This window comes from Dromaius novaehollandiae, chromosome 29 (genome assembly GCF_036370855.1).
Source record: "Dromaius novaehollandiae isolate bDroNov1 chromosome 29, bDroNov1.hap1, whole genome shotgun sequence".
Lineage (NCBI taxonomy): Eukaryota > Metazoa > Chordata > Aves > Casuariiformes > Dromaiidae > Dromaius > Dromaius novaehollandiae.
Genome location: NC_088126.1, coordinates 3,036,846 through 3,062,768, shown reverse-complemented (window position 1 = coordinate 3,062,768; position 25,923 = coordinate 3,036,846). Strand labels below are relative to the sequence as shown.

The window sequence follows — 25,923 nt, the reverse complement described above, 5'->3', positions numbered from 1 at the left end:
GCTGGGGGGGCCTCAGCCCTACAGCGGGGACAGGTTTTGGGGGTGGGATGGGGTGGGGGCTTTGCCCTTCTCAAAGATGGCGTCGCCCCCAGCAAAGATGGCGCCGGGCGGAAGTGCGGCGCTTCGCCGTCTAAGATGGCGCCCGGCAGGGGCTGCACGCACTAAGATGGCGCCGGTGACGCGCGGGAAGGAGGGCGGGGCGGGGAGGCCGTGCCCGGCGCCAAGATGGCGGCGGCGGCCCCCCGCGCGCGCGCTGCGCGGCGGCCCTGCCCAAGATGGGGGCGGGGGCGGGGCGGGGCGGGGCGGCGCGCTTCCGCCCGGCCCCGGCATGGCGGCGGCAGCGGCGGCGGCGGCGGCGCGTTGCGCATGTGCAGAGCTCCATGGCGAGACAAGGGGGCGAGCGCGCACAGGGCGGCCCGGGAGAGCGAGGTAACGGGCCGGGCCGGGCCGGGGCCTCCGGGGGCCGCGGGCACGGGAGGGGGGGGCCTTTCCCTCCCCCCACGGCCCCTGTCCCCGCGGGGTGCGGGCGCCTCTTGCCCCCCCCTCCCGAGGGGGGGTTGCCCCCGCTGCGTCTCCCCGCTGCTCCCCGGTGGGGTAGGGCCCCCCCGCCCCCGCCCTCCATTGCCCCCCCCCGCAGTGGGGTAGAGCCCCCCCCCCCATTCTCTTGACCCCCCCCCCAGTGGGGTAGGGCCTCCATGGCGCCCCCCAGTGGGGTATGGGCCCCCCCCACTGTCCCCATTTGGGGTAAGGCCGCCCCATGCCTGTGTCCTCCCCCCAGACCCCCCCTCTGTGGGGTAAAGCCCCCCCCTCATTTCCCTGCCCCCACTTTGGGGTACAGACCCCCCCCTTTTGCTGTCCCCCCACCCTGCCCCCCGCCTGGGGGTACAGCCCCCCCCGTGGGGTGCAGCCACTACCCCCCTTGGCCCCCCCCCAAATGGGAGTTAGACCCCAGCATTGCCCTGCTTCCTCCCCGGGGGGGGGTCTAGCCCTTCCCCCCCCATTTGGGGTGCTGCCCCCCCCCATTTGGGGTGCTGCCCCCCATCTCCCTCACAGTGCCCCCCCACATTGCCCCCCCTCCCTGTTTGGGGTGCAGCCCCCCCCCCGTGCCCTCCTGTTGTGGGGTCACCCCCCCCCCGCCACGGCTGCCCCATTGCCCTTCCAGCTCTGTCACCCCCCCGGGGCACTGCACCCCATATTGCCCCCCCCAGCCTGTCACCCCCTTTTTTACTGCCCCATTTCCCTGCATTCCGCCCTGTCACCCCATAGCCCCCCCAGCCTGTCACCCCCTTTTTTACCGCCTCATTTCCCTGCGTCCCCCCTGTCACCCCATAACCCCCCCAGCCTGTCACCCCCTTTTCACCACCCCATTTCCCTGCGTCCCCCCTGTCACCCCATAACCCCCCCAGCCTGTCACCCCCTTTTTTACCACCCCATTTCCCTGCGTCCCCCCTGTCACCCCATAACCCCCCCAGCCTGTCACCCCCTTTTTTACTGCCCCATTTCCCTGCGTTCCCCCCTGTCACCCCATAGCCCCCCCAGCCTGTCACCCCCTTTTTTACCACCCCATTTCCCTGCGTCCCCCCTGTCACCCCATAACCCCCCCAGCCTGTCACCCCCTTTTTACCACCCCATTTCCCTGCGTCCCCCCTGTCACCCCATAACCCCCCCAGCCTGTCACCCCCTTTTTTACTGCCCCATTTCCCTGCGTTCCCCCCTGTCACCCCATAACCCCCCCAGCCTGTCACCCCCTTTTTTACCACCCCATTTCCCTGCGTCCCCCCTGTCACCCCATAACCCCCCCAGCCTGTCACCCCCTTTTTTACCGCCCCATTTCCCTGCGTTCCCCCTGTCACCCCATAACCCCCCCAGCCTGTCACCCCCTTTTTTACTGCCCCATTTCCCTGCGTTCCCCCCTGTCACCCCATAACCCCCCCAGCCTGTCACCCCCTTTTTTACTGCCCCATTTCCCTGCATTCCCCCCTGTCACCCCATAACCCCCCTGGCCTGTCACCCCCTTTTTTACCGCCCCACGCCTCACCCTGCCCCCCCTCCCGGGGGTGTTTCCTGCCCTCTTGGGACCCCTCCCGCCCCCGGGGTGGGAGCAGGGCCGTGTTTCGGGGTGGGGGGAGCGCTCCCCCTTCCCGGGGCGGCACCAGCGTCGCCGCCCGCCTCGGCCTCCCCGGGGGCCGCCGACACCCCCCCGCACCCAGCCCCGCTCCCCCCCGCGCCGCGATAAAGCCCCCGTTGTTCGCCCCCCCCCCGCCGGGCGCTCGGCCTTCGCTTCGCCTGTTTATTTATTTCTTTTTTCCCTTCCGCCCGGCTGTTTCGCCGTGGCAGCGAGCTGAGGACGCTCGCCGGCCACACCGCGAAATTGTGCACCGGGGTGGGGTGGGGGGGGTAACGCGGGGCAAACCCCCCCTTTTTTTTTGGGGGGGGGGTGTTTCGCTGCAGCCGGTTTGATTCGGAAGCGTCGCCGCGTTCGGATGCGGGGTGGCTCCGGGCCGGCTCGCTGCGGCGAGGAACCGGGAAATGGCCAGATCTGGGATTAACCGATACCGGTTTTGTATAGACAGGCCTGGAAATCGTAGCCCCGCTTAGAGGGAATCCAAGGCGCTTCGGAAGCGATCTGAGCTCGCCCCGCCGCGAGACCGGTCCGTGAGCTGCTCCGAAACGGGCTCGGCAGGTTTTTGGTTTATCGCCCGGCTTCCGAAGGCCGGTCGGGCTCGAAGCGTCGCAGGCGGTGCAAAAACAAAGAGGTTTCCTGGAAGGCCCCGGGTGTCGGTGGGCTGACGAGGGGACACCCCCGCGCCGGGGCCGGGTGTCATCGCGAGGAGATGGGTGTTTGGAGGAGGAAGAGGGCCGCCGCCGAGCCCGGGCGATGGCGGCAGCGGGGGGGGACGAGTGACGCCAGCTGGGTGACAAAGAAACAGATGGGAGAAGAGCCGGTCGCGGCTCCGCCGCGGCGGCGCGGGTGGGAGAGCCGGTGGCGGGCTGCGGAGCCGCGAAGGGCGAGGGGAGCACGTCCTTCCCGGCGGTTTTTGCACGGCGCCGGGCCGCGGAGCCGCCGCCGTTCCTCGCCTGCCGAGCCGGGCAAACCCGGTGTTTTCCTGGGTTAACCGGCTGCTAAAATACGGGAAGGGAAGCCCGAGCTGCCAGGGCTGGTCTGACGCGGATGCTCCGGTCGGTTTGGGCAAGGAGAGGCCTAATTGCAGTTGTTAACCTCTCCCTGGCTTCTTGGGGGATAAAAATGCAGCAATTTTATATACGTGAGGCTCCGAAATGCGGAGCCCCCCCTCCCTCTTTGCAGCTGGTGTTTTAAATCCCGCCGATATCCTCGGCCCTGGCCAAGGGGTTTTTTTTGGCTGTGCAGATCCATCCTGTAGATGTGTTGAGTCACTGCTGTCAAAACCAAATTATTTGCTCAGTTCAGCTCGGTGTCTAATAAAAAGATAAACCGAAATCCCCTTGGGAGATTAGAAAGCCGGTGTCCACTGGAAAGCCCGCGGCTGGCTGGCTCGCAGAGCTCTGGTGGGAAGAGTTATTTACTTGAAGGAAAACAACCTTTTCCCCGCGGTGCTCGAAATCGGAGTGCGGAAGCGCGGAGGATGTGAAAGTGAAACGAGCTCCCGTGCGGCAGGGCGAAGAGGGCCGCAGGGCGCTTGGGCTTCATCCGATGCCTTCGTTAAAGGCTCCCCCCTCGTTATGGAGCCGGGTGACGTGCTTCTTCCCGAGTCGTTACGGGGGTCTCGATGGGGACCACTCTTGCTGGTGGCCTGGGTCTGCAGCTCGTGATTCCCCGTCGCGTGTCCACCGGCGTCGCTTGTTTAATCCTTGCGATGGCAACGGAGACCATCCGGGAGCACGGGCATTGCCCCAAGGGGGTTTGCCGGCCCGCTGGCCGCTCTTCCCGGCCGCTCCCGCGACGTGGTCCTTCCCGGTGCTGCCAGAGCCGTGACGAGCGGCGCCGGCAGCGATCGGGGCTCCGGAAAGGCCGAAGGAGCGTTGCAGCAGGTCTGCGTCATCTCGTGCTGCCGTTCCCCCAAACGGCTGCGAAGCCGGAGGTGGTGAAAGGACCGAGCTCTCGTTTTCTGACTTGGCTTTGCACGTGCTGGATCCCCGCGGCTCCCGCTGGAGCGAGACACGGACGGGGCAGGAATAACCGCATACCTTCCCGTGGGACTCATCTCCTGCACCTCCCTGCTGCCGGTGGGCATCACCGGGGGACCTGGCAGCGCGGCGTCTGGAGCTGAAAGGCTGCCCGGCGAGGCTCGTCATGATCCCCGTCCTCTCTCCAACGCGGCATCGGATCCAGGGCTGTTCCCGTCCTGGGGCTCTGTCCCAGCGGCTCCCCGGAGGTCCCAGCGGCTCCCCGGTCATCCCGCGGCAATCCACAGGGCTCAGCCTGGATCTGGCAACAGCCAGGACCCGCCACCCCCTGCGCTCCGGTCCCCAAGGAGCCACTTTGTTGCTCTCCCAGTTTGTCGGAGAGGCGCCAGCTTGCAAATGCCTCCTGACGGGACCGGGACGGGTCTCGGTTCGGTCCAGAGAGCAGCAGGTAACTGGTGACTCAGTCGCTCCCCTGCCCTTGTTGTAGGAGAGGAGGAGGAGGCCAGGGCGATGGAGGCAGGCTCCGAGAGCCGGCGCCCGGGGCTGCGCGCGTTGTTGCTGTGGGGTGTTTCTAGGGACACCTCTTACCCCACGGTTGTGTTACAACCGGAGAAATGGGTCACTGCTCCGTGCTGGTTTCGGTGCTGCCTCCGAACGGCGGCGCTGCTTTTCACCGCGGCAACGCTGGATCGCTCGCTCCCGGCAACGTGGGTGATCGGAAAAGGAAAGTCGCGGGGATTTACCGGTGTCTTTGACTGCGACCGGAGGTGAGGGCAGGACAGGGCAAAGGCTCCGTCGTCGGAGAGGGCGGCCGTCGCTCCTCCACGGCTCGGTGGAGCAAAGTCTCGCGGCGAGGCCGTCGCCACTGCCAGCCGGCTCCGCGCGTGCACGGTTGTCACCCTCGCTTTACCCCGGGAGCCGCAGCCGGGCCCGCGGGGGGTGCGGAGAGCCGGGGGGCGTCAACCGGGCACGAAAAGGTGGAGCCGCCCGATGAAGAGGGATCCGGAAAGATGCGGTCACCTTTTCTCATCCCCTTCCTTTGCGTTTCGCCTGCCCCAGCTTCGCTTTTGGGCTGAGCTCCCCCGTGCCGAGAGCCGTCCCGCCGCCGCTTGCCCTTCACCCGGTGTCCAACTCTGCCCCGTCGGTGCCAGGAACCGGCCGGTGCTCGGAGCAGCAGCGCAGCTGGCCAGCGGCTCGTCTCTGCCCTCGTTAACGACGTGTTAACGACTCGGTGCTGAGCCCGCTCGGGCGACTTGGGAGCAAGAAGCCGAAAATAACCAGAGAACCACACAGCGGTGCGGGGATGGGAAGAGGAGGGAAGAAACTGAGCCGTGGAGGGAGGCGGATTGAGGCCTGACGCGGGTGGATGCGGCAGCACAAAGCTGCTCCGCTTGCCCGACGGCCTCGCCGTGTCCCGGACGGGACGGGACGGTCCCCGTGCGCCGTCCCGCCGGGCTTTGCCCACTTCGGCACGCCGCGACCTTCTTAGGCTGGAGCTCTTCGCGTTACGAAACTGCTCCCTTTTCGGCGGCACTCGCGTTAACCTGGAATCGGCGAGCGTGGAAGCGATCTGGGGTTTCCGTCGGCCGCGTTAGTCCAGAGCTGGCCCCGCGTTCGGGGCGAGCGGGTCCCGCGGGGCAGTGGGAGCTGCCGCCGCGCTCGGTTCAGCGGGGAGCGATGCCGGGTGGAGCGGCCCGAGTCCGGGAGGGCAGGTGAGGCGCAAGCGGGGATCCCTGCCGTGGATCCCGAGTCGGACATCGGTGACGTGCGAAGGACTCGAGGTCAGCGAGGAAGGAATTAACAGAACGAAGGCACGAGGGTGACGCACCGGTGCCAGCCGAGCCCCTCGGTCTCCTCCCGGGGATGCTCCGAGCGCCAGGCCGACCCGAGCCCCGGAGAGGGCAGGATGGGGATGGGATGGGGAGGATGCTGGCGAGGCTGCCATGGGCCTGTTTCCTAAAAATTGAGATTTTTGTAGGGAAGTGAGGTAAAAGCTGGCGAACGGCTGGGTCCCAGGGCGTGGGATTGGGATGGAGAAGCCCTTCTGGGAGGCCTTGGCAACCCTTGGCCTTTAATATGCCCAAAATTTGCTATATGGGCACAATAATACATATAAAAGCAGGGATTTTCGTGAGCAGTGCCACCCGGGACAGCTGGCTTGTCCCGCACTGGGAAGGTGCAAAGTGTCGGGACCGAAATCGCAGCGTGGCATGGGCCAAAACGGGCCTGTGCCGGGCAGCCATCGGTCCCGGTGGGCCTGGCGCAGCCCCCCGGTCCCCGTAGGCCAGGGGGTGACAAACCTGAGCAGGGCCGGGGTAGATGGGGACCCTGGAAAGGCTCTTGGTCCTTGGCGTGCGCCGTGGGGCAGGAGAGCTGGCAGCGGCGGGGACCGTTGGTGGCTTGGGGCTGCTCACCAAGCCTAGCTGTGTTCGGCCTAGATAGGACAGGCGGGTCCGTGGTGGCGGAGGAAGCGTTTCGCGGGATATCCCGGAGCCAAAAAGCAGTCCCCGGGCCGCGGGGGGCCGGGCTGGACGTGGGGAAGCCGGGGGGGTCCGTGGCTCGTGACGGGGTCGTGCCTTGGGACAGTCGCTTCTGGCCCCGCTCGACTCAGCGGCCCTGCCTGTCCCACAGGGCCCGTCTGAGGGACATGGTAAGGGGGGACGGGGTGACAGGGCCGTTCCTCATCCTCTGCTGCAGGAGGAAGGCCAAGACCGATGGCTGGAGGGAGCCCCACCGGGGGAAGCGAGCAGAGCCCGGCCAAGCTCCGCGAGGGAAAAGCCCACGAAAGCGGCTCTCACCCGGAGCAGGGAGGCAGCGCCGGCAGCCACGACGCCGTCGCCTCTGAGATGCTACTTTTATTCCTCCCCAGGGCTCTGAAAACCAGTCTCTGAAGCAAGAAACTCGGGAGGAAAATCGGAGACCTGCTCTTCTGATGCCTGACGGAGCAGAGAGATGAAGGGGTGAGTACCCGGGCAGCGGCCGGCTGCTGCGGCGCTGACAAAGATGCCTTTATCCGGCGCGTTACTCGGGCACCAGGGCTCGAAAGATGGGAACAACAGCTATGTGACTGCACCCGCCCTGTCAAAGGCCTTCTTCAGCAGAGACACTTGCACAGGCCAAATCCAAATTTTCCACGGAGAACGTAAGCCGTGGTTGAGGGTTAATGTTGAAGTTGGTCCAGCTAATGACCACGCTTATGGTGTTTTTGAAGCCAGTAATTAAACTTCCCAAACCTCTGAGCAATCCCACGTTAGCGGGTTGGAAATGCTGCTGGTCCCCCAGCCGGTCTCCATCTTGCGTGTTCTCCTCACCATGACTCCGTTTGCGTTCGCAGACAGCAGAAAGCAGCCGAGACGGAAGAGGGCACGGTGCAGATCCAAGAAGGTGAGAGGGGACCCCCACCCCAGCGCTGGCGTGGGAGGGGGGCCGGCCCCGCGGGAGCACAGCGCGCTGTGGCAGAGCTTTCGGGCTCGGGGCTGTCCGGGAGGTCGCAGAGCAGCGGGGGACGCCCGGGCTGGTGAATCTGCCAGGGCCGGGGTGGGAGTCCCATCGGTGCCCGGGGCTTTGGGAGGGGAGACGGAGCCCCGGGCCTCGCGCGCGCCGTTCCCGTTCCCCGTTATGGGCCTCCCCACCTTCTTTCTTTAAGGTGCAGTGGCCACAGGGGAGGATCCCACCAGTGTCGCCATTGCCAGCATCCAGTCCGCAGCTACCTTCCCCGACCCCAACATCAAGTATGTCTTTCGCACAGAAAACGGCGGGACGCAGGTACGGACCCGAGCCGCGGCGGCTCGCAAACTCCTCTCCGTCTCCCAGGCTGGGCGCGGAGTGTCTTCCGGGCCCGGAAACATCCCGTGGATGTGGGAAAAGGGGGAAGGAGAAACCCTAGCTTACCCTCCAGATCATTTCCCCCATGTAGGCGTGGTGGGGGAGCCCACGAGTGCAGGGGTCAAGTCCACGCTGGAGGAGATAAGCCGGGGCTCGTTTTCGTGTTGGTGCTGGAGGTGGAGCAGGATTTGTCCCCTCTGGACAGTTCCGTGCCTTGGGGTTACAGCTGGAGGGATTTGCAGGGGATGTGAGGAGCACGAAGGAAGCCGGGGGGCTCGGGGTGCAGAGCAAACATGTAGAGCAGGGGACCGTGCTCTCGGCCTGATCCTGCGCTGTGCTGAGCCCCCCAGGGCCTCCAGGCAGGAGGGAGGCGCGGGATCGCATCCCTTTTCCCCCATCCCCACGGTTACGGCTCTGTCCCGCAGGTGATGTACAGGGTGATCCAAGTGGCCGACGGGCAGCTGGACGGGCAGACGGAGGGCACCAGTGCCATCAGCGGGTACCCGGCGGCACAGTCCATGACACAGGTAGGCGCCGAGAGCTGCGGTGTCCCCGGCCTCGTCCGAAGCTTCCTCCCGGGCAGGACGGGGCCTTCTCCTTCGCTTGTCCGCGGCTCCCTGTCGTAACTCGGGGACCCCTGTCCCTCCCGCGTCCCCTCCAGGCCGTCATCCAGGGCGCCTTCACCAGCGAGGATGCGGTGGAGACGGAGGCCACGGCGACGGAGACTCACTACACCTACTTCCCCACCACGGCCGTGGCTGACACCAGCACGTCCGCCGGGGCAGGGACCACGGCCACCGCCGTCGTCACGACGCAGAACTCGGAGGCCCTCCTGGGGCAGCCCACGCCCACGGGTACGGCGACGGGGACAGCAGCGGGCTGCCCTTTTCCGTCAGGCTTTTCGGGCTCCCTGTGAGCCAGGCCGACCCTCACTGGGAGGAGGTGGGGGGACGTTGCGTCTCTGTCCTCGTGGGACCCCCCCGGGAGGTCCTGGTCCCCTTTGGCTGTGTCTGGCTGCCTGGTTGTCCCTGCCGGGGTTGGATGACTCACGGCACGTTCCCTGCCTGACCCTGTTTTTGGCCGCACAGGGCAATTCTTCGTGATGATGTCGCCCCAAGAAGTCCTGCAGGGCGGAGCGCAGAGATCCATCGCTCCCCGCACCCACCCCTACTCCCCGTGAGTATCTGCCTCTCGTCTCCCCTCCCTGCGCCGTGCGCATGTCCCCACGCGAAGGGCCGAGGGACGAAGCTTTCCTTAGCAACATCCAAGAGCAGACAGAAAAGCAGGGAACAGACCATCCTCGGTGCTCGCTGAAGCAGAGCGAGTAGCCGCCGGCTTAAACCACAGCCAGAGACCTGCGTGGGAGAGGGGGGAAACGTCATGGTGGTGCTGTGCTGGGACAGAGGCCTGGAGCCTCTTCCCTGGCGCTTGCAGGACCAAGTTGGGTTGTGCCTGTCTCAGTCCTGACTCAGGGCAGAGCCAGGACTCGGCTGTGACTAAAGGGTGCTGCCAGGCTGTGCCGCAGAGCTGGAATTACCGGTCCTCCGCGGAGCCCACGACGTGGTGCCCACTGTGCTGGGCGCTTTGCGTGCGGGGGGAGAGTCTGAGATGCCAGAAAAGCCCCTGCTCACGTCCCAGGGCCCAAACCTCCCCCTTCGCTTTTCTCCTAGGAAATCAGAGGCGCCGCGGACAACCCGGGACGAGAAACGCCGAGCGCAGCACAACGAAGGTACTGGCAGGAGGGGCTGGGAAGGGCCCTGGGGAAGGAAGAGAGATGTCTTCTTTGGGCAGTAGCTCTCTCTGAGGGAAACTTGGCCTGCAGAAATGTCAGGGAGCAGAGGTTTCCCTGGGTTAACTCTTTATCTATTCCCACCTAGATGGAAAAACTCTAAGGACATATCACAAAGCTCTTATCAGTTAAGGGTAAAACCTCTTATGGGAGAGCTGTAATTGTCAGAAGCAGGGAAGCCAGAGCTAAGAAGATTAAACTTGAAAGAAACTCAAACCTTGGGAAGCCTGAGAACGCACAGGTAAGGCACCCAGACAGGCCTTGGCTCTGCCCTTGGTGTGAGCGAGCCTGCCGACCCTCACCAGCACGACCGAGGGGCACGGCAGCCCCGGGCGGCGTTTGCCGGGGCTCCAGGGCTCTGCTTTGAGCCCCTCGCGCGTATCCGCGCCTGCCGTCGGCATGTCGGCGTCTTCTAGCACGAGCAGTCAGGTGGAGGCTGTGGTCTGGAGGGGTAATCGCTTGGCCAAACCCCCCCAGAGCAGCTTTAGGAAGCGTCCTGCAGTATTGCTGAGCTCAGGCTGGGCTTGGAGAAGAGCTTCAGTTACAGAAACGAAAGGCAGGTGGGAATTGGAGAGTGCCTCCTGTTTGGATTCTTTTTGCCAATTCCTGGGTTTGTTGGCTTCAAAAATAACTTCTCAAAAACCCCTGAAAGGTGATGTGAAAGGTGAGGGGGGACAGGCTGAGAAGTGCATCCTGCTTAGCCTGAAGCAACAGCCCTCATCTCTGCCAAAACCCAGAGGTGCTCACGTGGCTTGACCAAGAAATCGATTTTCTCATCGCCGTGCCTTAGTCCAGCCGTTAGGCTGCCCCTGTCCTTCACTACTAGCCTCCCCCCAGCTTCTCCGGAGGCTGCTGGGCCAAGCTGGGGCTGTTAGACTGAGCTCTGGGCTCCCTGTGCTGCCCCAGGAAGGGCAGGTTGTCCCCTCGCTCTGGAGCTGGCAGGTTAGTGCCCATCCCTCAAATCCGGACCCTGCCGTCATCCCACGAGGAGCTGGTTTGGCTCGGCCCGGCCGAGCGAGCGTTAGTCCTGCTCGGCGGGCCAAGGCTGAGCTCAGGGCTTAGGGCTAAGGATGGAGGTGGTCTCAGGTCCCGCGCGGACACAGCTTCAAGGACAGAGCTAAGGCCGTTTGGGTGCTTGATCTTTGCTTTCCCAGACTTCCGAAAGGTTTGGGCCTTTCCTGCCACCCCCTGCCCTCCTCAGGGCACCCGACTTCCCTGCAGCCGGGAGGGTGCTGGGATGGCGCTGCCCGTCCCTTAGCCGGGGCCGGGTGGGGAGAGACGCCCTGTCGAGGTCTGTACCGCGGGCCAGCCCCCTCCGGGGACCCGGCTAGAGGGAGACGCTTTGCCCCCGCGGGGGTCTCTGGGCTGGGACGGTGCTGATGGCCCTGGTCCCCTCTTGCTTGCAGTGGAGCGCCGGCGCAGGGACAAGATTAACAACTGGATCGTGCAGCTCTCCAAGATCATCCCGGACTGCTCCATGGAGAACACCAAGTCGGGGCAGGTAAGAGGCCCCGTCGGAGCCCGGCTGCGGAGACGCGGCACCACGGGGAGGAACCCGCATCCCACGAGCGCTTGAGGAGCAGCCGGTGCTGCCGGGCCGCTCGCCGAGTGCCCTTCCTCCGTGGCGAAGGCGCTGGTTTGGTTGCGTGGTGCTCACGGAGCCGGCAAGGACAGAGCCGGTTTGGCGGGGGGGGACCCAGGACGGGAGCAGGGTGGCCGGCAGGTCCCGGCATCCCTTCTCATATCCTGTCCCTCCGGCCCAGAGCAAAGGCGGGATCCTCTCCAAAGCCTGCGACTACATCCAGGAGCTGCGACAGAGCAACCACCGCCTCTCCGAGGAGCTGCAGGGCCTCGACCAGCTCCAGATGGACAACGAGGTCTTGCGGCAGCAGGTGAGACGAACCCCGGGGCTCTCGCTCCGATCCCCGCTTCCAGCCCGGATCCTGGGGGCCGTGAGGGCGTTTCGGAGCCCCTCCGGCCCCCCCAGGGAAGCAGGTCGGCGCGCTCGGCTTCACCCCGGCCCCTTTCCCCAGGTGGAGGATCTGAAGAACAAGAACCTGATCCTGCGGGCGCAGCTCCGCCAGCACGGCGTGGAGATCGTCATCAAGAACGACAGCCACTGACGGGGGCCGGGGAGGGCGCCCGGGGCTGGGGACTCAGAGGGGCCGGCGGCCCAGGACAGCCCCGCCGTGCCCACGGCCGCCCGGCAGCGAGGCTGGCGCCGGAGCCCCCCGCGCCGCCCCCACGCCTCTCCCCGGGCCCGCGGCGAGCGGCCGGCGCCCGTTAGAAAGTACCTCCTCGGTGTGACATAAGGACCCTCCTGTTTTGGTTTGTCCCCCCTCGCCCGCGTTGTCCCCGCCGGGGCGTCACCGCTCCCCGGCTCACGCCCCCCGCGCTTCGTGCACACACGCGCTCGGCCCGGCCGCCGGCCCCCGCTGCCCCCCCAGCACCGCCTCCCCCTCTCCTTCCTCCCCTCCGTCTCGCCCGCGGCCGACTCTGCCTCGCCGCCCCGGCTCCGGCGTGGCGGGGGGGTGCTGCAGCGGGGCTCGCTTCCCCCCCACCCCGCGCTGCCCTCCGCGGCCCCCCGGGCACCCGCGCGGGGGGCTGGGGGGTGGCAGGGCCCCGGGGGCAGCGCGAGCCCCCCCTTCTCCCCTGCCCGCTGTGGCTGGCCCGGCCCGCCAGGCACAGACTTTTTTTTAAAACTCTCTGAATTTAAAAAGCAAAAATAAATAAAAATAGTGATTTGTTTTTGCAGGTCCCACCGTTTATTCCCTGCAGCCGGGGGGGGCAAAGCTTGGTGCCCGTGGGGGCACGAGCTCTGCAGAGGGGGTAAAACCCAGGGGCAGCGGGGCTTTTCTCCCCCCCCCCGGTGCCCTCTGCCTTCCTCGCTCTCACTCCGCCCCTGAAGCTGGGGTGATTTTGGGGGGATCTGGGGCGGTTTGGGGGGACCCGGGGCTGGGGGAGGCCGAGCCGGGCCCCACCAGCCCCTTTGGGTGCTGCCACGTCCACCTGCCTCGTGCCTGGGCTGGTCCCTCGGGTCCCCCGGGGGGGGCTACACCCACAGCCCGGGGTGCTCGCGGCAGCCCAGGGCCCTTCCTCTTCCTCTTCCTCTTCCTCGCTGCCACCCAAGGAGCCTTCGGCCAAGCAGCCCGGTGCCGGCGCTGGGTCCGGGCCCCCGTCGGCCGCCCGCCGCTGGGTGCAGGTGGTGCTGGGGGCGGAGGGGGCCAAGACCCAGCGGGGCCTACTTGGGTGAGGGGTGGGGGGCACCTCGCTGGCGGGGGGGTGGGAGACCACCAGGGGCCCCGGGGAGAAGCTGTCGATGCTGGGGAGACGCCGGAGGCCAAGGGGACCAGGCTCCCCCCAAAAAGAGGGGGCAGAAATGCCGCCAGCCCTGGAGAGGGGGGATCCCCCCAGCACCCACAGCTCCCTCCGGCACCCCGGGGTCCCTGCAGCACCCTGGGGCGCGGGGGCTCGCGCCTGGGCACACCAGGAGGGATTTCGGCTGCTTAAATTGTGCGTTTGGACCAGTCCAGCGCATCCGGTACCCGGACCCTTGCAGGGGACGCAGGACCCATGGGCGCAGGCAGGATCGGGGCATCACCCAGGTGTCACCTGCGGGGCTTGGGGACAGTTTGGAGGGAGGACATCGCGGCGGGGGGGGACTCACCGGTGCCCACGCGGAGCTCCAGCGTGCAGGAAGCAGCGCCCACGGGCAGCGTCAGCAGGGCCCCCACCCATGGGTGCCCCCACCCCCGGGTGCCCCATCGCCCCCCCCGTACCTTTGGAGGTGGCCTGCAAGGGTGGCTCCATGGGCGGCACCCGCTCCCGGGTGAAGGGGGGGGCAGCACGGCCTTGCACCCGCTGCAGCCCGGGCACCCGCGGCCCCCCGGCTCGGCACTGCCCTGGCGGGAGCACGCGGGGCTGGAGGGTGGCACTGCGGGGACACGGCGGCACTGCGGGGACACGGCGGCACGCGGGCCGTCACCTCCCAGGGCACGGCCAGGGGCTGCGCGCACGCGGTGTGCACACGCGTGTGCAGACACGTGTGGGTGCACATTTACATGTCAGTGCATAGACGTGCAGTTCTCCCAGCGTGCAAACCCGTGCACACGCGTGTGCAGACCTGTGTGTGCACATTTACATGTCAGTGCACAGACACGTGCAGGCTTCCCAGCGTGCAAACCTGTGCACACGCGTGTGTGCAGACACGTGTGTGTACACCCAGCGTGCAAACCCATGCACACGCATGTGCAGATGTGTGTGTGTGCACATTTACACGTCAGTGCACAGACACGTGCAGTTCTCCCAGCGTGCAAACCCGTGCACACGCGTGTGCAGACACGCGTGTGCACATTTACGCGTCCATGCATAGATGTGTGCAGACAGTCGTCCCAGCGTGCAAACCCATGCACACGCACGTGCACATTTGCACCGGGAGCCGTGCGTGCGTGCAAACGCGTGCCTGCAGACGGTGCACACGCGTGTGCACACGTGCGCGTGCCCTCCCGAGCACGGTGAGGTGGATGGGGCCGACGGCGGGGCCCTGCCGGCCGGGCGGGTGGGCGACGCTGCACTGGTGGGTGCTGGGCGCTCTGGGACCCCCCAGCACCCTGCAGCACCCAGGGGGCTCCAGGCATTGGGTGGGGGCACCCAGGGACCCCCCTGCACCTCCTGCCCCCCCAAGCCCTGCAGCACCCAAGGGGGCTTCGGGCATGAGGTGGGGGCACCCGGGCCCCGCCAGCACCCCGTGTCCCCAGCCCTGCCATGTCCCCCCATCCCCATGTCCCCCCCCAGTCTCACCGTGTCCCCCATCCCCGCCATGTCCCCCTCCCCGTCACGTCCCCCATCCCCACCACGTCCCCACCATGTCCCCAGTCTTCACGTCTCCCTCTCCACCGTGTCCCCCATCCCCACCGTGTCCCCATCCCCACCACGTCCCCAGCCCCACCATGTCCCCTCATCCATGCTCTGGCCCCCAGCCCCATGTCCCCCCATCCCCACTGTGTCCCCAGCCCTGCCATGTCCCCCCATGCCCATGTCCCCCATCCCCACCATGTCCCCCATCTTCACCATGTCCCCCTCCCCACCATGTCCCCCCAGCCACGCCACGTCCCCCTCCCCACCATGTCCCCCCATCCCCATGTCCCCCTCCCCACCGTGTCCCTGCATCCATGCTGTGTCCCCCACCCCCACCATGTCCCCCCAGTCTTGCCATGTCCCCCCTCCCCACCACGTCCCCCTCCCCACCGTGTCCCCGCATCCATGCTGTGTCCTCCAGCCCTGCCGTGTCCCCCCTCCCCGTGTCCCCCCTCCCCACCGTGTCCCAGTCCCCACCACGTCCCCTCAGTCTCGCCACGTCCCCCATCCCCACCGTATCCCCCCCATCCCCACCATGTGCCCCCCCCACCATGTCCCCCAGCCCTGCCACGTCCCCCCCCCAAGCTGCCCCATCCCCTTGGGGACCTGGGGGGGGGGGTCCCCGGCGGGGCCAGGCGGGAACAAGTGGCCCCTTGTCCCCCGGCTCGTTCCCATGGCTGCTAACGAAGTGGGGGGGGGGGTGACAGCTCCTCACCCTTAATTACTGCTAATTGGGGGTGGCTCAGGGCCAAGGCCATGCGGGGGGGGCCCAAACCGGGGGGGGGGGCTGCACCCGAGCGGGGGTCCCACGTACCCCCCCCGTGGGGCGCTGGGACGCCCCGGTCCCCCCCCAGCCCGGCCGGGGAAACCGAGGCAGGGCGCAGGCCGGAGGGCCCAGGCGTCCGGGCGGCCCCCCCACGCCGTCACCCCACTCCCCAAAACTGTCCCCTGGTTTTGGGGGGGGCTGAGATGGGGCAGAGCCAACCCCCCCCCCCAGCCCCATGCATTCCCCCCCCAGGCTCGGGGCCCCTCCATGTAGTGCCCAGCCCGGTGGAGGTGCAGCCCCCAATGCGGGGGGGGGGGGCCAAGCTGGGGACCCCCCCCGACCCCCCCAAAGCGAGGGGACGCCGGTACCTGTGAGCGGGCAGAGCAGCAGGAGCCCCGGGCTGCAGGCGAACGCCATGGCCGCGGTGCTGGGGGGGGCCGAGCCGGGGGGGGGGTCTGAGCCGGGGGGGGGGGGTCTGAGCTGGGGGGGGCCGAGCTGGGGGGGCCGCCCTGAGCCCTCCCCTTGGCCATGGGGCAGCACGGGGCCTGCCCCCCCCCCAAGGAGACCTTCGGGTGCCCAGCAGTGGGGGTGACCCCCCCTCCTCATTTGGGCCCCCCCCGAGCCAGGTGTGGGGGGGGGACCCCAGCCCCACATTGGGGGTGGAGCCGCTGCCCCGCAGCCACCTCGGGGGTGACGCCTTTCGGGGGGGGGCTGACCCCCAATGTGGGGTGAAGGGACCCCCCCCTCCAAGCCCAGATTTGGGGTGACTCGTTTCGGGGGGGGGCCCTGACCCCCAATTGGGGAGCAGATTTTTTTGGGGGGGGGCGTTCGGGGGGCTCCGACACCCATTTGGAGGTGGCAGGTGACAGGCAGGAAGGGGGCTGCACCCGGGGGGGGGGTCACACACCCGGGGGGGGGGTCACACACCCAGGGGAGGGGTCACACACCCAGGGGAGGGGGCTGCACCCGGGGGGGGGTCACACACCCGGGGGGGGGTCACACACCCAGGGGAGGGGGCTGCACCCGGGGAGGGGTCACACACCCGGGGGGGGGTCACACACCCAGGGGAGGGGGCTGCACCCGAGGGGGGGGTCACACACCCGGGGAGGGGGCTGCACCCGGGGGGGGGTCACACACCCAGGGGAGGGGGCTGCACCCGGGGAGGGGTCACACACCCGGGGGGGGGTCACACACCCAGGGGAGGGGGCTGCACCCGAGGGGGGGGTCACACACCCGGGGAGGGGGCTGCACCCGGGGGGGGGTCACACACCCGGGGGGGGGGCTGCACCCGGGGGGGGGGTCACACACCCGGGGGGGGGTCACACACCCAGGGGAGGGGTCACACACCCAGGGGAGGGGGCTGCACCCGGGGGGGGGTCACACACCCGGGGGGGGGGTCACACACCCAGGGGAGGGGGCTGCACCCGGGGGGGGGGGTCACACACCCGGGGGGGGGTCACACACCCAGGGGAGGGGGCTGCACCCGGGGGGGGGTCACACACCCGGGGGGGGGTCACACACCCAGGGGAGGGGGCTGCACCCGGGGGGGGGTCACACACCCGGGGGGGGGTCACACACCCAGGGGAGGGGGCTGCACCCGGGGGGGGGGGTCACACACCCGGGGGGGGGGTCACACACCCGGGGGGGGGGTGCACGCTTCGACCCCGCGTTCCCGCGCCGGGACGGGGAGGGGCCCCACGTGACCGGCGACAGGGGGCGGGGCTTCGCCGCCACCTGGCTAAGGGGGGGGGGGCGGTGCGGGTTGGCCCGGCTCCAAAGGGGGCGTGTCCGCGCGGCGGCGCCGCCCTATCGGCGGGCGGGGGCGGGGCTCACCTGGGCGGGGCGGGGCGGCGGCCGCACCTGCGGGCGGGGCGGTCAGTGCGGGCGGCGGCGCGGCGGGAGCGGCCATGGCGGCGGCGCGGCTCGGCGCGGGGCCCGGCCCGCTGCCGGTGCTGCTGCTGCTGCTCTGCGCGGCCGCCGGTGAGTGCGGGTCCCGGGGGGGAGGGGGGGCGTGTGGCGGCCGGGAGCTGGGTCGGTCCCGGCGGGGGGTCGCCGGGGTCGGTCCCGGTCCATGGGGCCGGCGGGGGGTCCCAGGGCCCGGTGGGCGGTGGCGGGTCGCCGAGTCGGTCCCTGGGTGAGTCCCGGGGTCCTTCCCGGGGTCGGTTTCGGTCCCTAGGTCGGTCCCGGGGTCCTTCGGGGGGTCCCGGGGTGGCTCCCGGGGTCCTTCGGGGGGTCCCCGGGTCGGTCCTGGGGTCGGTTCCGGTCCCCGGGTCGGTCCCGGGGTCCTTGGGGGGGTCCTGGGGTCGGTTCCGGTCCCCGGGTCGGTCCCGGGGTCCTTGGGGGGGTCCTGGGGTCGGTTCCGGTCCCCGGGTCGGTCCCGGGGTTCTTGGGGGGGTCCCGGGGTCGGTTCTGGTCCCCGGGTCGGTCCCTGGGTGGGTCCCGGGGTCCTTTGGGGGTTCTGGGGTCGGTTTCGGTCCCCGGGTCGGTCTCCGTCCTTGTCGCCGTCCCCCGGCTCGGCCCCGGCAGGCGACGGTGCCCGTTTCTGCTGCCGTCGGCCCCGCGCCGGCCCCCGGGGCCGGATCCCACCGCCGGGGCCCCCCCGGCACACGCAGCCCCGGAGGAGCCGGTTTCGTCCCCCGAGCGCCGCGACTCGTCAGCGCCGGCGATAACGGGGTATTAATAACCCGCCCGGCGCTCTCCTGCGCCAGCCCGGCCTCCCCCCGCCGCCGGCCGCCTCCGGGAAGGAGCCCGCTGCCCTCGGCCCCTGGGGTTCCTCCAGCCTCGCGGCTCCCGCTGGAAGATCCCGGCCCGAATCTCCCGTATCCGTGAGCCCCCGGCGTTGGGCTCTTCCCGCCGGGGCCGGCGGCCGGCTCGGCCTCCTCCGCGGGGATGACGTCCCCCTCCGGCACCGGTGCTGGCTGTTCCTGCCTTTTGCACCCCAAAGTGGCCCTCGGATGCCCTCGCACCCCCCTGCGCGGTGACAACCGGCGGGACCCCGGGCCTGGGTAGCCACAGCGGTGCCCCCTCGCTTGGGGACGATGCCCGGCGCCGGGGGGACGCTCGCGTGTCCCTGCCGGGGGGAGCTTGTAGAAACGCTTTGGCCGGAGGGTGACGTGGGACGGGGCGAGGGCCGGGCCGCGACGGCGGGTTTGGAAACCCGCAGCAGGAGCGAGCACGATGTGGGGTTTCACCCCCAAACTCTGCCCTGGGGCTCGTTTCCCGGGTGCTGGGGGCTGGGACCGCTCGGGAAACCCGGTGCCACCCACCCCGCTCGCTCGCCCTCGCTTTTAGCCCAGCAGCTTCTTGTTCAACAGCTTTTCTCGTGTTACAGATGTTTTTACATCCTTTAGACACGGTTCAGTGCAGATCCCGCCACCGGCAGCTTTAGTCCCCTTGATCCTCCGTCCCGCCGGCCTTTCGCCCTCTGTTTACCCGTTGCAAATCTCCAAACTGGCCCCGGAAACCAGTTTTGCCTCCCGACAGCGTCCCCGGCGCGCAGCACGGCAGCGCGGGCCACCTCTGCCCCGGCTCGCGGTGGCGGTGGGAGGTGACCGCTGCTCCCGGTGTCTCGGGTTAATGTGTAGCTGCTGCTACGTTGCCCCGCGCCGACAAAGGCCAAAGGCTGCAGTCCTGCCCGGGACGAGCCTGCGTTGCAGCCGGCGGGCCGGGAAGTCCGCTTGCGGCGAGGCCCTTGTCTCGCGGGGAAAGGGAAGCGGGGCTGTTTCCTGCAGGACAAGCTCTTCCCGAGGGGATGGGATGGGATGGGATGGGGAGGGGGGATGCCCGACTGCCCGGGAGGGGGTCGAATCGCCGCGTCGGCTGCGTCTCGAGCGGACGTGTTTGCCCAAATCCCCGTGGGTGGGTTGAAAAGTCCCGTTGTCTGGGCTGCGGCTGCCTGGTCGGTCTTATCTAGGCTGAAACCAGCCTGTATTTACCGGCCGCGATACCCATCTCGCGGGTTTCCCTATGCTAAACAGCCGGGGAGCCTTAGGGATGCGATCGATGCTCCTTGCGTGGGTTTCCTAATGCCACGGCCGCGGTGGCAAAAACATCCCGATGCCGGCAGCCGCTGCGGGGCCGGGAACGTGCAACCCCCGGGGAAGGAGCACCGGCCTTTTCCGAGCCCGGCCGCCTCTCCGCCGCGCGGGGATGTCGTCGCGTCCGGCAGCTGGGGGGTTTTCCTGTGCCGGTGCCCTGCGAAAGGGCCGTGCCGCGCGGGATGGGCCGGGGAATTGGCCGCGAGCCCGGGCGCAGGGTGTGTTTCCCTCTCCCTTCCTCTCTCCGGGAGCGCAGGTTTCCTGCAGGAAGCCGGGCTCCGAATCGGGAGCTTCGAGTCCTGACGCTGAGCCGACAAAAACGCGACGGAGGGGAGCCGGAGTTTCCAGCCCCTGCGTGGCAGCGGGAGGGCGCGGAGCCCTTCTCTTTGCCCGGCTCTAATTCCGGCAAAACCGACCCTAAATCACGCCGTCGTTCGCTTGGCATCGCGCGAAGGCCCCGCTGGCTCCCGTTTCCGTCCGCTTCCCGCTCGGGGGCCGTTCGTCCGCCTTTCCGAGCCCGCTCGGCTCAGACCTGTCGGCTTTCCTTTGGCAGCCGCTCGGGTGCGAAGGTTCGCTCCCTCCGAGCGGCTCGAGGCCGAACCGGGTTCAGTTCCCGGTCGCCGCAGCCGGCCGGGCCTTTCCCTGCGGCGTGAGTCACCGTCCCGGCGCGGCCGTCCCTCCCTTGTCCCCAGAGCCCCAAACCCCGGCGCGGCTCTCGCTGCCGCTCCCTGCCCTCGCGCTGCCCGTCGTGGGCTGGTTTTCGCGCCGTTGCTGGTGGCCTGGGACCAGCTCTTTCCGCATCCCGCCGGTTTTCCTTTTTCCGGGGATGCTCGCGGGGGCCGGTCCCTGCCCGTGGCACAACCGGGGTCCCTACGGGAGCCGGCGCCAAGGTCGGTGCCTCGCGGGTCCTCTTCGGAGCCCGCTCATCTCGGTGCCACCGAGATCTGCTCGGTCCCATCGTCCGCTCCGGTGGCACGTCCCCGTCTCGGAGCCGTGCCCCGTCTCCGGGGCCGATCCACCCTTGCCGCGGCTCGGGCACGGCCCTGGGCCGAGCGGGCAGCCCCGGACGGCGTCTCCGCAGCCGCCGGCTTGCTCATCCCGTGAATCCGCTGGACGGAGCGGGTTGGGATGCGTCGCTTGGGGTTTCCTCTCCGTGTGCGCCGGGACTGGAAAAAACAGGCCCTAAAAGTCCTGATAAAAGCAGCTGGAGAGGGAGCGCGCGCGGGTGTAGAGGGGAGACGCGCAGAGGGACGGGGAGGTGTGTGCGGGTGTGCACAGGCGTCAGGGGAGGCGTGTGTGTGGGTGTAGAGGGAAGGGGTGTTGGTGTGTGTGTGTAGAGGGCAGGGAGCTGTGAAACGCCCTCGGAGGCCGCCCTGGCTGGTTTCCTGCGAAACTCGGGCGGGGAGTGACGCGGGAGCAGGTAGGACGGGTCTTTCCGGCTCCTGCGGCCCGTGACGCCAGGCACAACACGCTGGCCTTCCTGCCCCGTGGCCCGTCACCGTGGCCTCGGGGCTCCCGGTAGCCTCCCCGGCGTGGTGGTGGCAGCGGGGGCCAGGTCCGGGCTCTGCTTTGGGACCCCAGACTGCTGCGTGACCGTCCCCGTGTCCTCCCCTTCCCGTAGTGCCGGGACCCGAGTGCAGGCAGGCCGCCGGGCAGCAGGATTTGGGCTAAAATCTCCCTCGCTGCTCGGAAAACGCTCCCGGGATCCGCCGCGCCGATGAACCCCGGGCCTGGAGGGCGGGAGGTGCTGTTAAAAGCTAACCACGTTTGTAAACTGATTAACAAGCAAATCAAGCCAGCGTGAGGCCGGCGGAGAGGGAGGCTTTGCTCCAGCGGGAGAATTTGTCCGTGGCCCTCGCTGGCTCTCGGTCCCTGTGTCCCAGGGGACGCGGCCGCGGTTGCCGGCGCTCAGCTGCGCGGGGCCGTCTCCCTCCCAGGGCAGGGAAAGCCACGTCTCCGGTCATCTCGCGGTGACGTTTTACCCCCGGCGCGTCTCACTTGAGCCCTTTTCTCCCCTCAGGGTCCCTGGTGGGAGCCCAGATCACCTCCGAGACCAAAGAAGTGCCTGAAAACCAGTGTAAGTGCAGGGCCGTTGCCTTCCCACGGGGTCCGCGTGATGCTGCAGCGTCCGCGCTTGGACGCGCGGGTGAAGTCGATCGCTCCCCCAGCCCTCAAATACCAGCAGCCCAGCAAGTCGGTCTTGATTTGAAGGGCCTGAGACCAGGCTGCCCGTATTTAGGCTGTCCTTGGGGCAAGACACCCTGGGTTTTGGCTCTCAGGTACATCTGGAGCATGTTCAAGCTCACGTACCGCAGCCTGGTTCTCCCGATGCTTTTGGGAGCCGGTTGGGAGAGCGTTTTCCTGTTCCTTGGGTTCGTCTCAAGGCCTTCGACCCCTGGCAGGATGCTTCACCCAACGCTCGGGGTCGGTTTTCCCTGCGCTGGGGCTTGGCCCCATCTCGGAGGGGTTTCCCGTTCGAAGCTGCTCCCGGAGCCGCGTGTCCGTGCGCGCGGGGTCTGGACACGCGTCCGCTCAGCGTCCGCTCTCTCCCGCTAGCCGTGGACATCCCCTGCTCGGCGTACCGCTCCCAGGGCAGCGACGCGCGCATCGAGTGGAAGTTTCAGAAGGGCTCGTCGCTGGTGCTGTTCTACTACGGGGGTCAGCTCACAGGTACGCGGCCCCCCCCCGGGGTGTCCCCCGGCTGCGGGAGACCCGGGCACCCTCGGGTTTGCGGTTCGCTTTGGTTGGCGCCTGCCATGGCCGTGCCTCCGTCCGCCGTTGCTCACCGCCTGCGTGGCCTCTCCCCGCAGAGCCGTACAAAACCCGCGTGCAGTTCTCGCTCACTTCCATCCACTTCACGACGGTGACGCGGGCCGACACGGGCAAGTACATCTGCGAGGTGGTTGGGGACAACAGCCAGATCGCCAGGTCGGAAGTGAACCTCATCGTGCAAGGTACCGAGCGCCGTGCTCTCGCGGCCGTCCCGCTTCTTCCCGCTCATCCTGCTGGGACGTGGTGTGGGGTTTTGTGTCCTGCCTGAGCTGGTCTCCGAGGGTCGCTTGCAGGGGAGTCAACCTGGCCGAATGAGGGATGCTAAAACAGCTCTTGCGTGTTGGCTCTGGAGCCCTCAGGGTTGGGTTCCCCGGGCATCTCCAGTCCAGCGGTGCCGGCGGATGATGTTGGCCATGAGCAGAGCTTCAGGGAACATTATATCCCACAGCCCTCCTGAACCTCAGGAGACCCCTGAGTCTAGGGGGATTTTGGGCCCGTGGTGGCTTGGTGGGGACACTGCTTTTGGTGACACCCAGCTGATGGGGCTGGCTTGGCCCGTTGCTCTGCGAGGTGCCCCTGGCACCCAGTACTCCTCCCAGTTTGATGCTTCTCTCCATGAAACACTTGTTCAGGGGGTGAACGTTAAACGTGAGGGTGACCGTGCTCCATGCTGTGTCTGGTTAGTGCTGGGATCAGGGAGGGATTGAGCTCTTCTTCCTCCTTCCTCCTCCTCTTCTCTTCTTTTGCATGTCTTTGGGCACCAGCTTTGGGTGTAGCTTTGGGTGCCTCAAGGACAAGACACGAGGCAGGGTGACAACCTGTGTCTGGTGACCAGACTTCGAGCCCCCCGCTCCCCCTGCCACCGGGGCGTCCGGTTGTCCCCCCTGCGTGCAGCCGGCCAAGCCCTGATCCGGCCCTTTCCCGGCAGTGCCTCCCTCCAAGCCCGTGGCGCACGTGCCCACCTCGGCCACCATCGGCAGCAAGGCCCTGCTGCGCTGCACCGAGACGGACGGCTCGCCGCCCCCCACCTTCCAGTGGTACAAGAACAGCATGTTGATGCCCGCCGACCCCAAGACCAGCCTGACCTTCAGGAACTCCTCCTACACCCTGGACTCCACCACGGGGGTGCTGGTGAGCGCAGGGGGGTCCTGAGCTCCAGGAGCCCAAGCTTTTCCCTGGGCTACCTTCACATCTTCTCTCCATCCAGACTTTCGAGCCCGTGAGCAGCTTCGACACCGGTGACTACTACTGCGAGGCGTCGAATAATGTGGGATCTGCCCAGAAATCGGAGGCTGTCCACATGGAAGCCAGTAAGAAGTGGCAGTGGGGGCACCCAGCGTGCGTCCGCACCCGCGGGGGGCCCTTCTAGGCCTTGGCTGTCTTGAACATCTGGCCCAAATCGTTTTCTGGGGTATACCAGTGTCTGGGTTAAAATATTACCCCAAACTGGTTTATCTTTCTAGTGCTCGAGGTTCGGACACGCATCAATGAGCTGTGCTGTTAAGGACCCTGCCGGGTGGTGTCCTGGGCGGGTGGAATGATGCTGTGGGGGAGGAAGGGGTGAGGGTGTCCTTGGAGATGCTTGACGCTTGCCTGGGCCTGCTTAGGGCAACCTGATCCAGCTCTGAATTGGATCCAGCGTTGGTGGTGGCCCTGCTTTGAGCTGGGGTTGGACCGGAGACCCCCAGGTCCCCTCTGGCCTCTATCGTGGGTCTTAGACGGTGTTTCCGTGTGTTGGTGCCGGGTTTGTGAGCGTTAAGCTCAGCGTTCCCGTGTCGTGCCCAGCGCAAGCCAGCCTTGCGCCCCGGGCTGGGATGCGGCTGCCCTCCGACAGCCCCCTTCCCCCCTGCCAGGCGAAGTCAACGTGGGCGGCATCGTGGCCGCCGTCGTGGTCCTGCTGATGGTGCTGGCCCTCGTGGCCTTCGGCGTCTGGTTCGCCTACACGCGGGGCTTCTTCAGCAGTGAGTACCGCGCCGCGCTGACGTCCGGGCGCGCGGCCTCGGCTGCGGGGCCTGGGGCTCGCTCGCCTCCGCGCCGCTGCCGTTGCCTCCGCCGCCCTGACGATCCTGCTCTTTCTTTGCAGAGAGAAGAGAGTAAGTGAGCCCGCAATCCCGCCGATCCCTTCCCGGCTGGTCCCTCTGGATCTCTGCTGATGGGAACGGGTGGGATCTCGCCGGGGTTTGCCCGGAGCGGTTCCTCTCCCAGCCCGGTGTCACCTCGCAGGAGCGGGCGGAGGGCTGTGCCCGGTGCCGGTGCCATCGCTCCTGGCAGCAGGGACCGTGGCCTGGTGTCACCGGGTGCTTGGGGGTGGCCGAGGGGCTCGGGGTGGCCTCAGGGGTCCTAACGCTCTCTCCTTCTGCAGCACCGCTGGCAAGAAGGTCATTTACAGCCAGCCCTCGCACCGGAGCGAGGTGAGTACACCGACCGCCGGCTGTTCGCCCTGGTGACGGTGTTGGCTCGGCGTGGGGTGTGACGGGAGCCGCGCGGTTGTGTCGCGTCCTGTTGCGACGTGCTCCTGCCCCAGAGCATGTCCCCGGGGGGTCCCTCAAACCCTGTGCTCGGCCCTTGTCCCCAGGCTGATGGGCCGTCTGCTTCCTTTAAAACCGCTGTGCCCAAAGGGACAAGCGGGGACCCTGGTGTCACCGCTGTCCTGGGCTGCAGGGTGGCCAAGGGACCTTTCTCCGAGGGTCCCCTGGAGCTATGGGGCTGCTGCGAGCCGGTGGCAGGTCCCCCTGGGCTCTGTGACATCTGGTGCTACTGGTGGCTTTTAAAGCATCCAGCGCAAGCTGGGCTCCTCGAGGCCTGGGAACTGGTTGCACTGGGAGGCAGCGGCCGGGCCTCCTGTCCCCAACCTGTCCCCAGCCTGTCCCCAACCTGCCTTGGGGCCTCCCCGGCCCGCTGCCTCTCCTGCCTGCGCTCGCTGCCAGCGCCGCGTCCGACGGCAGGGGCCCCTCGCGGGCCGGCGAGCCGCAGCCCGTGTCCCGTCCCACCCCGTGTCCCCGTCACCTACCGCCACTGACGTCCCCTTTCCGTCCCCAGGGAGAGTTCAAACAGACGTCGTCCTTCCTGGTGTGAAGCCTGCGGGAGCCGCCGCTCCTCCCTCCCCAAGGACTGTTGTAAATGTTTCCGAATTACTGTAGCTATGACATGATTTTAACTTTTTTTAAGTGTCACATGGTGCCTTTTCAGTGTCACTTCAGACCCCCTTGATTTTTTCTCAGGGGAGGTCTCGTCTTTCCTCCCCGGCCACCCAATGCCTTATTCTCTCCCCCTACGTCCCAGCGGGACCCACGTCCCGGCCGCGGCTCGGAGGGGCCGGTGCTGCCCCTGGCCCCGGGCTCCTTCCTCCCGGTGCTCTGCTCATCATCGTCATCGTCGCCGCTGCGTGCTGAGGCCGGGGCCGCCGTGGGTGGTTCTGCCGTGTTCTTGCCGCGCTCCCAGGAGAGCTGGGGGGCTCCGGCTCCCCCGGGCCGAGGGCTGAGATGCCCCTCGGAGGGGACGGAGCTGGGAGCTGGTGTCACCCCGCGTCCCACCTCGGGGGCCGGGGCTGCGTCACCCGCGGCTGCTCTTGGGGCTGACGTGGCCCCCGGTCCCAGTCGCCCTCCGTCAACCGGGCGCCCCGGGCCCAGGGCCGAGCTGTTTCCTCCCAAAACAGTCGTAACCACTTGTGTGATGACTTCTGGTTTCCGTTGCTGGCAATAAATAAACCTGTGTCCTGGTACCGAGCGCCTGGTGCCCTTTCCTGGGGGGGGGGGGACAGGGCCAGGTGT

General features: G+C 67.9%; 2 protein-coding genes across 4 annotated transcripts; both read left to right on the top strand.

The window, feature by feature from the left end:
• The first annotated feature begins 278 nt into the window (after positions 1 to 278).
• On the top strand, positions 279 to 12,469 carry USF1 (upstream transcription factor 1). 2 transcript variants are annotated; one of them, XM_064498780.1, is made up of 11 exons: positions 279 to 429; positions 6,977 to 7,067; positions 7,442 to 7,491; positions 7,760 to 7,872; positions 8,358 to 8,459; positions 8,594 to 8,786; positions 9,021 to 9,108; positions 9,603 to 9,661; positions 11,128 to 11,222; positions 11,485 to 11,613; positions 11,755 to 12,469. In XM_064498780.1, the coding sequence occupies exons 2-11, from the start codon at positions 7,060 to 7,062 to the stop codon at positions 11,842 to 11,844; spliced, it is 927 nt and encodes a 308-aa protein (XP_064354850.1). In that variant the 5' UTR covers positions 279 to 429; positions 6,977 to 7,059; the 3' UTR covers positions 11,845 to 12,469. The 2 variants fall into 2 exon arrangements, with proteins under 2 accessions (XP_064354850.1, XP_064354849.1); XM_064498779.1 differs by having other exon boundaries at positions 7,754 to 7,872.
• A 4,730-nt stretch (positions 12,470 to 17,199) lies between these two features.
• F11R (F11 receptor) lies at positions 17,200 to 25,874 on the top strand. Of its 2 annotated transcripts, XM_064498845.1 has the most exons (9): positions 17,200 to 17,324; positions 21,402 to 21,458; positions 21,938 to 22,051; positions 22,192 to 22,335; positions 23,082 to 23,284; positions 23,361 to 23,463; positions 24,007 to 24,118; positions 24,516 to 24,564; positions 25,193 to 25,874. In XM_064498845.1, exons 1-9 carry the CDS (start codon positions 17,252 to 17,254, stop codon positions 25,226 to 25,228), a joined length of 891 nt encoding a protein of 296 aa, XP_064354915.1. In that variant the 5' UTR covers positions 17,200 to 17,251; the 3' UTR covers positions 25,229 to 25,874. The 2 variants fall into 2 exon arrangements, with proteins under 2 accessions (XP_064354915.1, XP_064354914.1); XM_064498844.1 differs by lacking the exons at positions 24,516 to 24,564; positions 25,193 to 25,874 and adding an exon at positions 24,237 to 24,265 and having other exon boundaries at positions 24,007 to 24,114.
• The last annotated feature ends 49 nt before the right edge of the window (positions 25,875 to 25,923 follow it).